General features: G+C 42.7%; 1 protein-coding gene across 1 annotated transcript in view; it reads right to left on the bottom strand.

Annotated features, from left to right (window-relative positions):
• The window catches only part of ptk2ab (protein tyrosine kinase 2ab), a gene marked incomplete at its 5' end in the record, with an annotated part of 181706 nt that overhangs the window by 66024 nt on the left and 99795 nt on the right, over window positions 1-15887 (bottom strand). Inside the window, 2 exons of the mRNA XM_084335922.1 lie at window positions 1399-1506; window positions 4375-4452. Of these exons, the coding sequence (XP_084192048.1) occupies window positions 1399-1506; window positions 4375-4452 (186 nt within the window). The remainder of the gene's footprint in view (window positions 1-1398; window positions 1507-4374; window positions 4453-15887) is intronic.

Below are 15887 nucleotides of genomic sequence, written 5' to 3'. Positions count from 1 at the left end.
TAAATGGTCTAACATTCCTCATGTAGGCTCGTTTAAATGGTCTAACATTCCTCATGTAGGCTGGTTTAAATGGTCTAACATTCCTCCTGTATGCTGGTTTAAATGGTCTAACATTCCTCCTGTAGGCTCGTTTAAATGGTCTAACATTCCTCATGTAGGCTGGTTTAAATGGTCTAACATTCCTCATGTAGGCTGGTTTAAATGGTCTAACATTCCTCCTGTAGGCTGGTTTAAATGGTCTAACATTCCTCCTCTAGGCTGGTTTAAATGGTCTAACATTCCTCATGTAAGCTGGTTTAAATGGTCTAACATTCCTCCTGTAGGCTGGTTTAAATGGTCTAACATTCCTCATGTAAGCTGGTTTAAATGGTCTAACATTCCTCCTGTAGGCTGATTTAAATGGTCTAACATTCCTCCTGTAAGCTGGTTTAAATGGTCTAACATTCCTCATGTAGGCTGGTTTAAATGGTCTAACATTCCTCATGTAGGCTCGTTTAAATGGTCTAACATTCCTCCTGTAGGCTGGTTTAAATGGTCTAACATTCCTCATGTAAGCTGGTTTAAATGGTCTAACATTCCTCATGTAAGCTGGTTTAAATGGCCTAACATTCCTCATGTAGGCTGGTTTAAATGGTCTAACATTCCTCCTGTAGGCTGATTTAAATGGTCTAACATTCCTCCTGTAAGCTGGTTTAAATGGTCTAACATTCCTCATGTAAGCTGGTTTAAATGGTCTAACATTCCTCCTGTAGGCTGGTTTAAATGGTCTAACATTCCTCCTGTAGGCTGATTTAAATTGTCTAACATTCCTCCTGTAAGCTGGTTTAAATGGTCTAACATTCCTCATGTAGGCTGGTTTAAATGGTCTAACATTCCTCATGTAAGCTGGTTTAAATGGTCTAACATTCCTCATGTAAGCTGGTTTAAATGGTCTAACATTCCTCGTGTAGGCTGGTTTAAATGGTCTAACATTCCTCATGTAAGCTGGTTTAAATGGTCTAACATTCCTCCTGTAGGCTGGTTTAAATGGTCTAACATTCCTCCTGTAGGCTGGTTTAAATGGTCTAACATTCCTCCTGTAGGCTGGTTTAAATGGTCTAACATTCCTCATGTAAGCTGGTTTAAATGGTCTAACATTCCTCATGTAAGCTGGTTTAAATGGTCTAACATTCCTCATGTAAGCTGGTTTAAATGGTCTAACATTCCTCCTCTAGGCTCGTTTAAATGGTCTAACATTCCTCATGTAATAAAATAAAGGTCTAATATTCGTCCTGTAGGCTGGTTTAGATGGAACGTTAATTCAGTAATTTACAGAAAAATGCAAAAATGTGCACGCCATCCAATCACTGGAAAGAAAGTGTGTGTGTGTGTGTGTGTGTGTGTGTGTGTGTGTGTTACCTCTGGAGCTCCAGCTACATTAAGCTGCAGTATGCCTTTCCTATCCTTCTCCTCCATAGCAGAATACTGAATAGACTGGACCTGGGTGAAGTTAGCTAGATGGGTGGGCTGGGAGGAAGGGAGACAGAGAGGGGGAGGCATGGGGGGAGAGGGAGGGGGATATACACATGAATGCATGACTGTACATGCTGGAGTACATATTTACAGGAGGCCATTAGAACAGTCGACACAAACCACAAAGACCTACATCTACACAAACCACAAAGACCTACATCTACATGTATGAGATCAATAAACATATCTACTGTATATACCAGATAAATAAACATATCTACATATACCAGATCAATAAACATATCTACTGTATATACCAGATAAATAAACATATCTACATATACCAGATCAATAAACATATCTACTGTATATACCAGATAAATAAACATATCTACTGTATATACCAGATAAATAAACATATCTACATATACCAGATCAATAAACATATCTACTGTATATACCAGATCAATAAACATATCTACATATACCAGATCAATAAACATATCTACTGTATATATTAGATCAATAAACATATCTACTGTATATACCAGATCAATAAACATATCTACTGCATATGTCAGATCAATAAATATATAATGTATATATTAGATCAATAAACATATGTATGGCGATGTGAGTGACACGCGGGCTGTTTGTGTTTTCCTTCGGTCATGACGTGCTTTATCAGGGAGTGTGTCTTGTATGGGGATGTGGTGTAGTGCACTGCAACCTTGCCCAGGCCCGACGGGGCCCGGCCCGGCCCGGCCCGGCGGGTTCGGGCTGGGTAGGGCTTTTTTTTTTTATAAATAATTCGGGCTCGGCCGGGCCTGGGCACCGCCGTTTTTTTTCTTCATATAACTAGGGTTATATGATAACCTTCGTTTTAAGATTCGCTTTCTCTTTTGCGCCAGAGAAACATTTGGATGTAATTACTGCAGCGCGCAGAGAGAACTCAGGGGACAAGTTCAACTCGATTGGTTGTGTTGGAATATAGCCAGTTGGCGAACGTTTTAATTTGTTCTTGGGATGTATGTAGCCGGTTTTGTTAACGGTGTTCAACGCGTTGCTGACGTCGTGGTGAGTGATATGTTTATTATTTGCTGGGTCGCGACTCGCTACCTGTTTTGTTGCTCTGCTCGAAATCTGATTTCTGTTTTCTGTTTGTTTGTTTGACTGAGTAGGCTATTGTGTGTCGTGTGTGTGTGTGTGTGTGTGTGTGTGTGTGTGTGTGTGTGTGTGTGTGTGTGTGTGTGTGTGTGTGTGTGTGTGTGTGTGTGTGTGTGTGTGTCAAAGAAGATTCTATAGCCTTCAATACATTTTGAGGCTGATGTGTGAGTCAGTCTATATAAGCGAGCACTGGGAGAGACGGCATTGCGAAACAGGCTATGTAAATGCTTCTTAGTTTTGTTTATTTATTACGTTCATATAAAACCGTGTTTCGAATATTTAAAACAAATACAAAACAAATTATATTTTAATAATAATAATAATAATAATTTTTTTCGGGTTTTCATGCGGGCTAGGGCTTAAAATATTATTTACAGTCGGGCTTATTTTCGGGCAGGGCCTGAAGTTCACGGGCTCGGGCAGGGCTCGGGCTTTATTTCAAGGTCCTTGCAGACCACTAATGTGGTGGGGGTTGATGTGTGGGGTGTTTGGGGGACTGGCTGTTCCGGGGGGGGGTTCACGTGTCTTCGAGCAACACTGTACTTATTTTTATGCCTATTCCGATGTCTGCACGTTCTACGTTGCCTATGTTCATTTTGTGCTACTTGCTGTGGGGCACTTTGGGCTGCGGTCCATGTGTGAAGGGTGCTATATAGATAGTTATTATTTATTATTATTATTATTATTATTAAAAATGTCTAAGTCTCGACGACATTGAAAATGAGGGTGACCTCAATTGTCCTTTTCGAGAATAAATAAAGGTTTGAATGAATAAATATCTACTGTATATATATTAGATCAATAAGCATATCTACTGTATATATTAGATCAATAAACATATCTACTGTATATATTAGATCAATAAACATATCTACTGTATATATTAGATCAATAAACATATCTACTGTTTATATTAGATCAATAAACATACTGTATATATTAGATCAATAAACATATGTACTGTATATATTAGATCAATAAACATACTGTATATATCAGATCAATAAACATACTGTATGTACCTAGAGAACTACTTCAGCCACTAGGAGGGAGTGTTGCGTCAAACAACACCTCCATTTGAGCTTAGAAGAGCACTGACCTCTGGCCTGTAGTGCTGTTGTTATTTGTTCTTACAAACTACTTACAAAGATAGTTAGGAAGATAGTTATGTACACTTTCGATCATGAGGTCCAATGCAAACTCTTATCTAGTGTGGGACATGTCCACAAGGCTGACTCGTCAAACAAATTTAAATCAGTTTATGCAGCAGGTGAGGGTGACGAAGCTAGCTAGTCAAATTAGCAGAGCATAACGAGCAGACGTTCCTGACGCCACGGTGAGGATCGTTTTCTTTTTTACCCGTCCTCTGTTCTAGCCTTTGTGAACGTTGGCACACACCAAATATGAATCGTCCGACTCCAGACCACCCGCCAAATAACCGACAATGTAAAGGTGAAGCTGTGCACAAGTTCAAGTTTCTTTATTAGTCGTCATGTAGAAATACAGGATACTTTTATATGAACTGCTTCTTTCCGTATTGCTCCCGAGAGTGTGCTATATAAAAGGATAAGTATAAAAAGTATAATACAAGTAAAGAATAGAAAGTCAAGTACGTAAACAAGTGTAAACAAAACAAAATCATGACCTTGAACCTCAACCCAACAGGACTGAAGCTGACTCTAGATCAGTGCACTCACTTTGAGAGACTTTGTGAATATGAACCCGGATCAATACATGTAGTGTGTCGTGACTCACTGTGGAGCCTTTATCCGTCAGATAACTGATCCCCTCCTCTGGGCCGATTGCCAATTCCACTGATATCACCCAACTTGACTGTAAGAGAGGGGGGGGGGAGAGCAGGGGAGAGGGTGAGGGAGAGAGAGAGAGAGGGGGAAGAGACAGGGGAGATGGTGAGGGAGAGAGAGAGGGGGGGGAGAGCAGGGGAGAGGGTGAGGGAGAGAGAGAGAGGGGGAAGAGACAGGGGAGAGAGTGAGGGAGAGAGAGAGGGGGGAGAGCAGGGGAGAGGGTGAGGGAGAGAGAGAGGGGGAAGAGACAGGGGAGAGGGTGAGGGAGAGAGAGGGGGGGGAGAGACAGGGGAGAGGGTGAGGGAGAGAGAGAGGGGGGGAGAGACAGGGGAGAGGGTGAGGGAGAGAGAGAGGGGGGGGAGAGACAGGGGAGAGGGTGAGGGAGAGAGAGAGGGGGGGAGAGACAGGGGAGAGGGTGAGGGAGAGAGAGGGGGGGAAGAGACAGGGGAGAGGGTGAGGGAGAGAGAGAGGGGGAAGAGACAGGGGAGAGGGTGAGAGAGAGAGAGGGGGGGAGAGCATGGGAGAGGGTGAGGGAGAGAGAGAGGGGGGGAAGAGACAGGGGAGAGGGTGAGGGAGAGAGAGAGGGGGAAGAGACAGGGGAGAGGGTGAGGGAGAGAGAGAGGGGGGAGAGCAGGGGAGAGGGTGAGGGAGAGAGAGAGGGGGAAGAGAGAAGGGGAGAGGGTGAGAGAGAGAGAGGGGGGAGAGCAGGGGAGAGGGTGAGGGAGAGAGAGAGGGGGGGAGAGCAGGGGAGAGGGTGAGGGAGAGAGAGGGGGAAGAGACAGGGGAGAGGGTGAGGGAGAGAGAGAGGGGGGGGAGAGCAGGGGAGAGGGTGAGGGAGAGAGAGGGGGGGGGGAGAGCAGGGGAGAGGGTGAGGGAGGGAGAGGGGGGAGAGCAGGGGAGAGGGTGAGGGAGAGAGAGGGGGGGAAGAGACAGGGGAGAGGGTGAGGGAGAGAGAGGGGGGGGGAGAGCAGGGGAGAGGGTGAGGGAGAGAAAGGGGGGGAAGAGACAGGGGAGAGGGTGAGGGAGAGAGAGAGGGGGAAGAGAGAAGGGGAAGAAAGAGCAGAGTAAAAAAAAAAAAAAAAAAAAGGTCAAAATACAGATAGCCATGTATGTACACAACATGTCAGAAATTGAAGCGACGTGATTTTATGCACTTTTGACGGAGAAAGATTAGATTCCAAAAAGTGATAAAGTGATTATATCTCAATCATTTGAGTTCAGTGACACCAAGTCAAGTCAAGTCGAGTCAAATGTATTTGTATAGCCCAAAATAACAACGAGTTGGCTCGATGGGCTTCACAGATCATCAACAAGTAACATCACAATATATCCACAATTAAAAAAAAAAAAACACACACACATAATATCCACACTTGTACAACACCCCCAGACTTTCCCCAGTGAAGATAAGGAACAAATCCCTGTAACCTAGCAACAGGGAAACAAAAGGAAGAAATCTCAGATGGGCAATTCAAAGGGGATCACCAATCAGGGTGTCTGTGATATACAGTATGGGTGTTGCTAACAAATGGTCTAATTAGTCTATACTGTTCAGTTACACTAATGGTCTAAGTCTATAGGGAGGTGTAGTGGTGACGTCATTGCTGTTTTTCGTGTTCCACCCTCTGTCCAACCCAATGTATTTCCCCATTGCCCATTTCTAAATCGTCTCGTTTAAAACAAATAAAGCATTAACATTGGCATGGTGTACCTTTCTGCGCTTATTCATCCACAAGCTATAGCTCAACATGAAAATATTCGCAATTAATCATTAAAAAAGAAATCGCCAAATTTTATTTCAACCAAAAATGCAATAATGTTAGTGATAGAAGGGAACTCATTTTGTGCAAAAATGGAAAGCTTTTCAATTTCCATGCGGCAGAATTGTTACAATAGCCGATAATCCATTTTCCCAATGATACATCCCTATACGGGTGGAACAACCAGTGACGTCAGACTACACCTCCCTATAATGTTCAGTCAAAAGAATGGTCTAAGTCTATACTGTTCAGTCAAAAGAATGGTCTAAGTCTATACTGTTCAGTCAAAAGAATGGTCTAAGTCTATACTGTTCAGTCAAAAGAATGGTCTAAGTCTATACTGTTCAGTCAAAAGAATGGTCTAAGTCTATACTGTTCAGTATAACTGATGGTCTGTTGTCACTCACAAAAACCCTTTAAGTTTAGAACTGTGAATAAGTGCCATCGTTTCTCTTGTAAAACACCACCACCATCACCAGCAGCTGTGTTGTGGGAGAGAGGAGGCTTTACAGCCACTAGATGGCACTCTAACACACTTAGAAACACTCAACTGTATTATACAATAAATACCAGTATATCACCCAAAGCCATCACATCCAGTATTACCCATGTTGCTGGGCCCAGAAGTGGAAAGTAACTAATTACACTTATTCTAGTTACTATAATGGCAGTAGATTTATAAGTACTGCAACTTATTTGAGTACCGGAGCGACAGTGGCTCGGGGGAGGTAGAGCACCTTGAGCGAGACACGTAACCCCTAACTGCTCCCACGATGAGCAGGTGGGCACCTCGCACGGTCGCCTCCGCCGTCGTGTGAACGTGTGAGTGAACAGGTCAAATGTGTGGAAAAAAATTGTAAAAAGCGCTGCACCTTTTACTGGAGTAATTTTTACCCCCACTTTTACTAAAAAACTAACTAACTAACGAGTTAAAATAAAGTATGATATATAGTATTGACTATGTAGAGTGTCACAAGAGAGAGAGAGACTGTATCCCTGCAGCACTATTTGAAACTAGAAATTCAATTAAATGAATGAATCTTTTACTATCATGCACTTTGCTACTAAATAACCGTCCTTGCTTATACTACCACATACTATGTCTATCTATACTGTACTATGCACTCAAGTCTGTAGCACCCAAGTTCAACACTCTTTGACAAACAATGTTACTTAGCTGCTAAGAGTCGTACCCTTCCTGTTGACCTGTTGTACACAACTTGGAAGTGGCTTTGGATAAAAGCGTCAGCTACAGTAAATGACAAAGATTTCTCTAATTTCTATTTTTTTTTATCCACTTTTTTCTCCCCATTTTCTATTTTTCTCCCGTCCCCAATTTCGTATCGTCCAATTCTACCCTCCCCTGTCTCGAACGCTGTTAGGCCACGCCTCCCACAGGTCGGCTGCAATGTGGACGAAGCCTTGCATCACGTGTCCCCTCCGGTACACGAGGAGGCAGCCGTCGCATCTTTTCACCTGCACAGCGCAATCTCTCAGCGGCGGGGGTCTGCGTGGGAGCCCCAGTCGCTTCCTGATTCTACTGCGCAGGCGCACCAACCTACCTGTAGGAGTCGCTGTCCACAGCGTCCGATCCCCACCCACCAGCTTCCCACCCTCTAACACTTGCCAATTGTATTAGTATGAACAACCAGCCAAGCCGGTAGCAACGCAGAGAGCTGGGCTCGAACCCAGCATCTTCTGCGTTGGTGGCGAGCGCCTTGCCCACTGCGCCACCTAGCCGCACTATTTCTCTCATTTAATGTAAATGTAAATGTAGAAATGATCAGTTTGGCTGTGGTTCTCTATCGCGTATGAAGACCATCTCTCCACGTTGAGTCCACTCAGACGCACCTGTGTCTTATATCCCAGAGCAATGACAGGACTACTGATGTGTCTTAAATTAATTATCCACGTCGTCTGTCAGCCGGGGGGTCATTCAGGAATTTCACGCTGGCACACTCGGGTATATAAAGGCACAGGTGTGCCCAATACCCTGCCGGTTGTATTCGATGGAAGCCTGCTTCTGAGTGGACTCAATGTGGAGAGATGGTCTCTTCACTCACAGAACAATGGTTACAGTTAGGGCTGCAACTAATGACTATTCTGATTATTATTATTTTTTTATCTACTTTTTCTCCCCTATTTTCTATTTTTCTCCCTTCCCCAATTTCGTATTTTGTCCAATTCTACCCTCCCCTGTCTCGAACGCTGTTAGGCCATGCCTCCCACAGGCCGGCTGCAATGTGGACGAAGCCTTGCATCACGTGTCCCCTCCGGTACTCGAGGAGGCAGCCGTCGCATCTTTTCACCTGCACAGCGCGATCTCTCAGCGGCGAGGGTCTGCGTGGGAGGGACACGCCACCCTCGTCGCTTCCTGATTCTGCTGTACAGGCGCACCAACCGACCTGTAGGAGTCGCTGTCCACAACGTCCGATCCCCACCCCACCGGCTTCCCACCCCTGCCAATTGTATTAGTGTGAACGACCAGCCAAGCCGGTAGCAACGCCAAGAGCTGGGCTCGAACCCAGCATCTTCTGCGTTGGTGGTGAGTGCCTTGCCCACTGCGCCACCTAGCCGCTTTATCTATTGATTATTGAAACGATTAATTGATCATTTGGATAAAAAGAAAATAACTATAATTTATTGCAAAAAACGAAACGTTATTCCTCGTCTTGTACAATGCTTTCAAAACAACTTGCAAATTGAAGGCTATAAAACAAAAGGCAAACATAATGTATGCTATACATCAAGAGCGAAATAAATTGTTATTTTTTTAAACAAAAAGTAATCAGTTTGAAAGGAACGGTTTAAATGATAATAAAGAAAAACCTAAAACATAAACTAAGTGTTAACAGGCTTTGCTCATCAAATGGCGTCAACAACAGACCAGGTGCAGCACAACATAGACCAGGGCTATTCAACTTAATTGTTCAGGGGGCCACATTGTCAGAAACCCAAGGCGCCAGGGGCCGGACTGCCACGGCGCCTCCCTGTGCTATGAATATATGTACACTTGACACAACACGCAACCACATTTTCACAACTTTTATTTAACTACATTGCAAAAGTAGTATACTTTTCAAAAAAAGTGCTTCATTTATGTGCCACATCTGCAACATCTCCTGCAGAAAGTGCTTCATTTATGACTGTGCAACAACTGCAACATCTCCTCTTCAACATTTCAATATAAAAATAAAATAAAAAACAAACAAGTGCATGATGTGCATCTGAACATTCTAACATCAACACTTGAACAAAAAAACACATTTATAGTGCAGCTGAGCTTATGAAAAAGTGCTTCATGTCTGTGCAACAACAGCAAATCATAGCATCTTATTAGCACTTATTGTCCACTCTTAACTCTCAAACATCAGGGGGGGTGGGGGGCAGACAGGCCTAGCCTACATACACACATCTAATGAGAGCGATTGCACTTATTTGACTGGGCAATGGCAGAGAAAAAGGGTTCATAGGAAGTGAGGGCTACCCGCAAACAGTGATGCAAATGCTCATTTGTCAAGGAGGCACGTTGCTTGTTTTAATGGCATTAAATCCGCAACGCCCCAACCCTGGACACCTTCAAATCCGCTCTAAAAACACACCTCTTCACCAAGGCTTTCCCCATCAGTTAGTTTTAGATTAAATTAGGTCCATTATCCCCTACTTTCCCTCATCCCCTCTCCCCCCCCCCTACTTTCCTTGCCCTATTTTTTGTCCTGATTGTAAAGCGACCTTGGGTTCTATTATTATTATTATTATTATTATTATTATTATTATTATTATTATTATTATTATTATTATTATTATTATTATTATTATTATTATTATGTGAGAGAAACTGGATTCACAGGTGTATGTTGAGCCAAACATTGTTAGCACAGATATTGCCAGCGTTTTTATTTTGGGGAATGTCTTGACATGAATACACTTTATCCAAAATGTTGTGGTGGATTCATTCTCAAGTGCCTGCTTCAGAGCAGATGATGCTTGCATGTCAATTATTTCAAGTTGCAGGAGACCTTCATCAATGTGAAGTGATGCAAGGAACTCTTGTCCTTTTGTGGAAATAGCAGCTACATTGGCAAATGGGTTGCTCACAAAATGCATCAATTCTCTGGACATGTCAAATTCATCAAATCGACTTGCAAAGTTTTCCCTCAATTTATCAATGAAATCTGTCATTAATTGAGTGACTTTTGGCTCAATTGTGCGTGTTAACGTTGACATGAAAAGAAAAAAGTAAAAAAATAAAAATAAAAAAATATATTAAAAAAAATATATATTTTTTTATTATCATGTAATCTTTGGCGGGCCGGTCAGAATCATCCCGCGGGCCGGATCTGGCCCGCGGGCCGCCAGTTGAATAGCCCTGACATAGACCAACATAGACCCAACTAATCCATTATAAAAACTATCTTTTATAATTAGGGATGTCCGATATTATCGGCCGATATTGGCATTAAAATGTGATATCGGAAAATATCGGTATCGGTTTTCAAAAAAAAAAAAAAAAAAAATTATTATTTTTTTACATTTCTATAACCTTTATTTACCCAGGCAAGCAAGTAAGAACAAATTCAGATTTAATTTATTGTCAAAAGTATGCATAATGTTGTGTTAATTTCACAATAAGAGATATGTAGTGTTAATTACCTGAGATTATTCCGTTTTTTGGGGGGGGGGGGAACCCTGCATATATCGGTATCGGTTGATATCGGTATCGGAAATTAAAAGTTGGACAATATCGGTATATATCGGTATCGGTAAAAAAGCCAATATCGAGCATCCCTATTTATAATCGATTAGTAATCGATTAGTTGTTGCAGTCCTAGTTACAATGTCACCCACAGTGTTCCTACCCTTCCACCACCTGCATCATACAAAGCAGCTTCCTCTAAGTGCAATAGTGGTTCACTTTGTATCAAAATGTTATTTTTTGGGATTTGTGTCTAATAATAATTTCAAGCGTTTGTAACCCAAAATGACCCGGTGCAGCTTCAACAAAAGAAAAGACAAAATAAATATATATATATATATTAATACAAATTATAAAAGTTTATTCTCGACGTTACATTGTATTAACTGATGTCAGCTTCGATGATGATCTGAACCCTAATCACCACGGTGAGATGGCCAACATTGAATTGACCTGACGAAGATCTGTCATGGATCGAAACGTCCATTTGTCTGATTAATAAATACGTCTAAATTATACTATACACAGTGTGCAGGTTCTACCTTCAAAACCATGATCCTGCAGCCCGGCAGCCTCTGTCCATGTGCGTTAATCTCTCACTATATATGGTCGACATTCTAAACAATATCAGCCGACATGGAATCAGTTACTTAGCAACAGACGCGGAACAGAACTGAGGGACTAAAATATCTGCCACTGCAAAGGTAGATGCTAGATCCCACGGCCCAGAAGGATACTTTTACATTTATTTTTCATTTGTAGGTAGTGGAGTGAGTGGTTAGGGTTAGGGTTAGAGGAGAGATTTATAAACACCTTTTAAGATGAAAAAACTATGACGACTTGTGGCTTTTGCAGTTTGGCCAAAAACTGACGGGCCAAACTGACGGCCAATGTCCCTGAGTGATCTAGCAGCATCAACCATAGTTAAAATCCATCCATGGTTCTGCCTAGCTCTATGACTTAGTACAGTCAAGATGTAAATGTCTAATTGACTCTCTGTAAAGGCCAAAAGACATGCATGCCAGGTTTCCTGCCACCGTCCTTGACCAATGTACTGGCATCACAACTGGAGTGGTTCCCCAAGCGTCGCACTGTGTGGCTGCCCACTGCTCCAAATGCAGAGGACGAATTTTCCCAAGGGGATTAATAAAGGTTCAACTTAACTAAATGTATCATAGACCCCCCCCCCCCCCCCCCCCCCTTTGGTTATCCACTGGACTACTGTTCTGTAGGAGAGTAGTGATATCGGTCCAGTTAATCAATCGTGCAGATATCGTTTTGAAATAATCTACATAACCACATCTACATGGCTGATTAACACATTAACTGCCACGCTTATATCCATCAATGTTTGATCACTGCCACCAGTCTAAGCCTATGGAGATGTTCCCCTTCTTTGCAGGGCTATAACTTTTTAAATTGTATTGCTAAATTGACATTACTATGGCCCATTCAACATCGATTATCTATCGTTCAGGATGTAGGAACGTTTTACTTTTTCATTCACACATTCATACAAAAATACCGTCTAGAATATAAATATGTTTTTATCGTTTTCTGCAGTAATTCCTAGAACGTGAGATATAGGCATAAACGCATATATAGATTATCAAATGCCATTTGATACCGATCCACTCTATATTAAAAATGTCAACTGTACATGGTACTAACCGTTATGACTGATCATGCGCGGGAGAACGGGGGGGGGGGGGGGTCGTTTATAATTCTGTGATCGTCGTTAAATGCTTCATGTAGTATGGGTGATGTATAGATCAGAGCAGTTTGCATGGATAATAATAAACAAACAGGCTGAAAGTAACGTCAGCCTCCTCTTACCGGGCGATGACACTGGAGCAAAAAGATCCCAGTTATTTGATGGGGATCGAGGCGATCCATTTCCGGTTTGTATAATAATAATAACAGCCCAAATCATGTCGATTATTGAGTTATGGCAGCGATCGCTACACATGGACGTGTGTCTTGAGTCCCGCAACGATAAGCGAGTGGCCGGACGTATTTAGGAGACGCACCGATATCCAACCGGCATTTCCGGTTTGGCAACTCGCCGATCATCCACCAGGTGGCAGTATTGAAGCGTTGCAGAGTTGTGCCGAGTCCCACAGCATCAGACCAGCCTCCGTGAGGGAAATATGAATACCATGGCAAAAATATGAAATATGATCAAAATAATGTTGTACGCCGTGATCTGGCAGAATTCGCATGAACTTGAAACCTGTTGTACGACGTTTTTGGCGCAGAAAGTGTTAACATAAAAATGTAGCACTCCTCAATTGATTTTAAATGAATGTGTCTAATTTGTATGTCTCATTTGTTAACTCATTCAACGCCAGTCACGAGTATAGTCGGGTTAACTCGCCAACCGTTCAGCGCCAATCACGAGTATAGTCGGGTTTTGGTCGTTATTTCTTTTATTAGCTATATCCATTCATTTTCATCCATCCAGCCTGATGTTATCATTGGGAATGGGTCTGAGCTCGCAAAAGGGCGACTACCGCCGCCTACACCTTCCAGCTGGTATTGCACTCCATTAGAAATGGTGTCGTTTCTCTTCAGGGCTGATCTGAGCCGTGCGGTCGGGGTTTAAATACTCAGACGAGGCAGGCCTTTACAACGATGTCATGGTACACTAACCCCGCCCGCCCGTTCATTTGTAACGCTCGGTAATGTGGGACGGACCTCCACAAGCAGTATTTGGAATGGCGATCAGATAATTGGATTATTTCTTTTGCATTACATCAGAGATAAGGTAAGAACACTATATATAAAATCTTGCGTTGATTTCTTTATACCGCGATCGACGCTGTGTGTGTGTGTGTGGCTGTGTGCCGTTGGGTGCAGGAGGTGGCGGGGGGCGCCCCGCGCTATGAGGGCCATTTCATGTATGCATGAGGAAGGGTAATAATGATAATCTAGCATTAATTTCAGGAAGATTCGATAATCAGGCGAAAAATGACAACGTGTTTAGTGTATTCCACTAAAGGGCTATTATCGCGTCTTTTACTGGGATTACTAAGAATCACCAAAACTATACTCATATTCAAAACGGTATAAAACGGAAATGTATGGATGAAAAAACTATCCGTTTTGTACATGTTGACTGGAAGCAACTCACTGACAATCGACGGGTGTATTAGACCCATAGCTATAATATAAGATATATTTTAAGCAATCGCAAATCTCGCAGTCCCCCCATTGATTAAAGCGATTGCGTACTAGCGCCCTCTGGCGCATTAAGCGATGGCGCAGAATGAGTTAATATTCAATTGTTGATTTTTTTCAGATGCTAAATAAATTATCATTATATCAGCCACTGGCCACCCGGCTCTCTAAATATCATTATCGGCCATTGGAAAACCCATATTGGTCAACCACTATAGGAGGGGGACAGAATCACCATATCCCTGAAAACAGCCTTTAAATCAATCAGCACCAGACCCGAGGATAGTCGGGTTAACTCGCCAACCGTTCAGCGCCATACTCGAGTAGTCGGGTTTTCATCGTTATTTATTTTATTCGATATTTTTATTCATTTCTCTCACACGAACCTCGGGGTTACCATAGGGAATCACTCTGAGATCGCTAGAGTGCAATACCGGCCGCATCCTGCTAGGTGGCAGTATCACCCACCCTTCTAAACATTTTTTTCACACCCGGTGTTAAAGGATAACTCCACTTTTTTTTTAAATTAGCTTATTTAACATCTTCCCTGGAGTTAGACAAGAAGATGCATACCTTTTTTGTCTCTGTGCGTGCATTTTAGCTTTGGGAATAGACGCTCCGTTAGCATAGCTTAGCTTCATCACTGGAAGTGGGGGAGGACAGTAGCCTTACAGTGCCTTACAGTGTATTGCAAGGTCTGACATTGACCAAACTTGATATGCATGACCTTGGTGGGCTCTAGGTCAACTCCTGAAAAGGGGGTCAATGTCAGACTTTGCAATCAAAAGTTAGGGGGCTAATAACCCTTGCCATAATTTCAGTGCGCCCCTAACTTTTGATTGCAAGGTCTGACATTGACCCCCTTTTCAGGAGTTGACCTAGAGCCCACCAAGGTCATGCATATCAAGTTTGGTCAATGTCAGACCTTGCAATACACTGTAAGGCACTGTAAGGCTACTGTCCTCCCCCACTTCCAGTGATGAAGCTAAGCTATGCTAACGGAGCGTCTATTCCCAAAGCTAAAATGCACGCACAGAGACAAAAAAGGTATGCATCTTCTTGTCTAACTCCAGGGAAGATGTTAAATAAGCTAATTTAAAAAAAAAGTGGAGTTATCCTTTAAATTTAATTCACTCCGGGCGCAGTTTTTTTGGTCAGGCGAGTCAAGCGGTTCACTCTATCACATTGAAACGCGTCCAATGCCCACGATGCATGTGTTGTGGTGGATTATGTTGGCGACACGATGGACACCAATACTGGAAATCGCGATCAGACAAATGGAATATTCTTTTTGGGGTACCTCCGAGTGAAGGTAAGAACTATATGACATCAATCCTGCTTTGATCCAACCATGATTTCACATCGATCGCAACGACCATGTGTAACGTACTCCAAAACATATACCGTTGGTGACGATCAAAGCATCAAAAAACAACCCCCCCCCCCCCCCCCGCCCATGAAACATAATACCTATAATATACATTTGATTTGGAAATAGTAGCGTGTCCAGGCGAGCAACGCCAACGCTTTTAGTCAAATTCACGTATTGCTGCATAGCGCCATTTTCTGGAATTAGCTGGATCACTCTGAAACTACACTTATATTCACCACGGTATAACACGCGAACATGAAAACATGTATTCTTTTTCACATATTAAACGATGGATAGTTGATGTCAAATGTCAAAATATAGTATTGTATCCATAGCTATAATATAGAATATAGATATAGCCCTGCAAACACCGCCACGCATCCCTATCTCTTAGAGAGGTGGTGCAGTAGGAACAAAGATGGGCTAGACCCATGGCGCTGATTGAGTTAATAGTC

This window comes from Notolepis coatsorum, assembly GCF_963971535.1.
Source record: "Notolepis coatsorum genome assembly, chromosome: 19".
Taxonomy (NCBI): Eukaryota; Metazoa; Chordata; class Actinopteri; order Aulopiformes; family Paralepididae; genus Notolepis; species Notolepis coatsorum.
The sequence above is the reverse complement of the archived record's forward strand: the minus strand, read 5'-3'. Positions and strand labels throughout refer to the sequence as shown.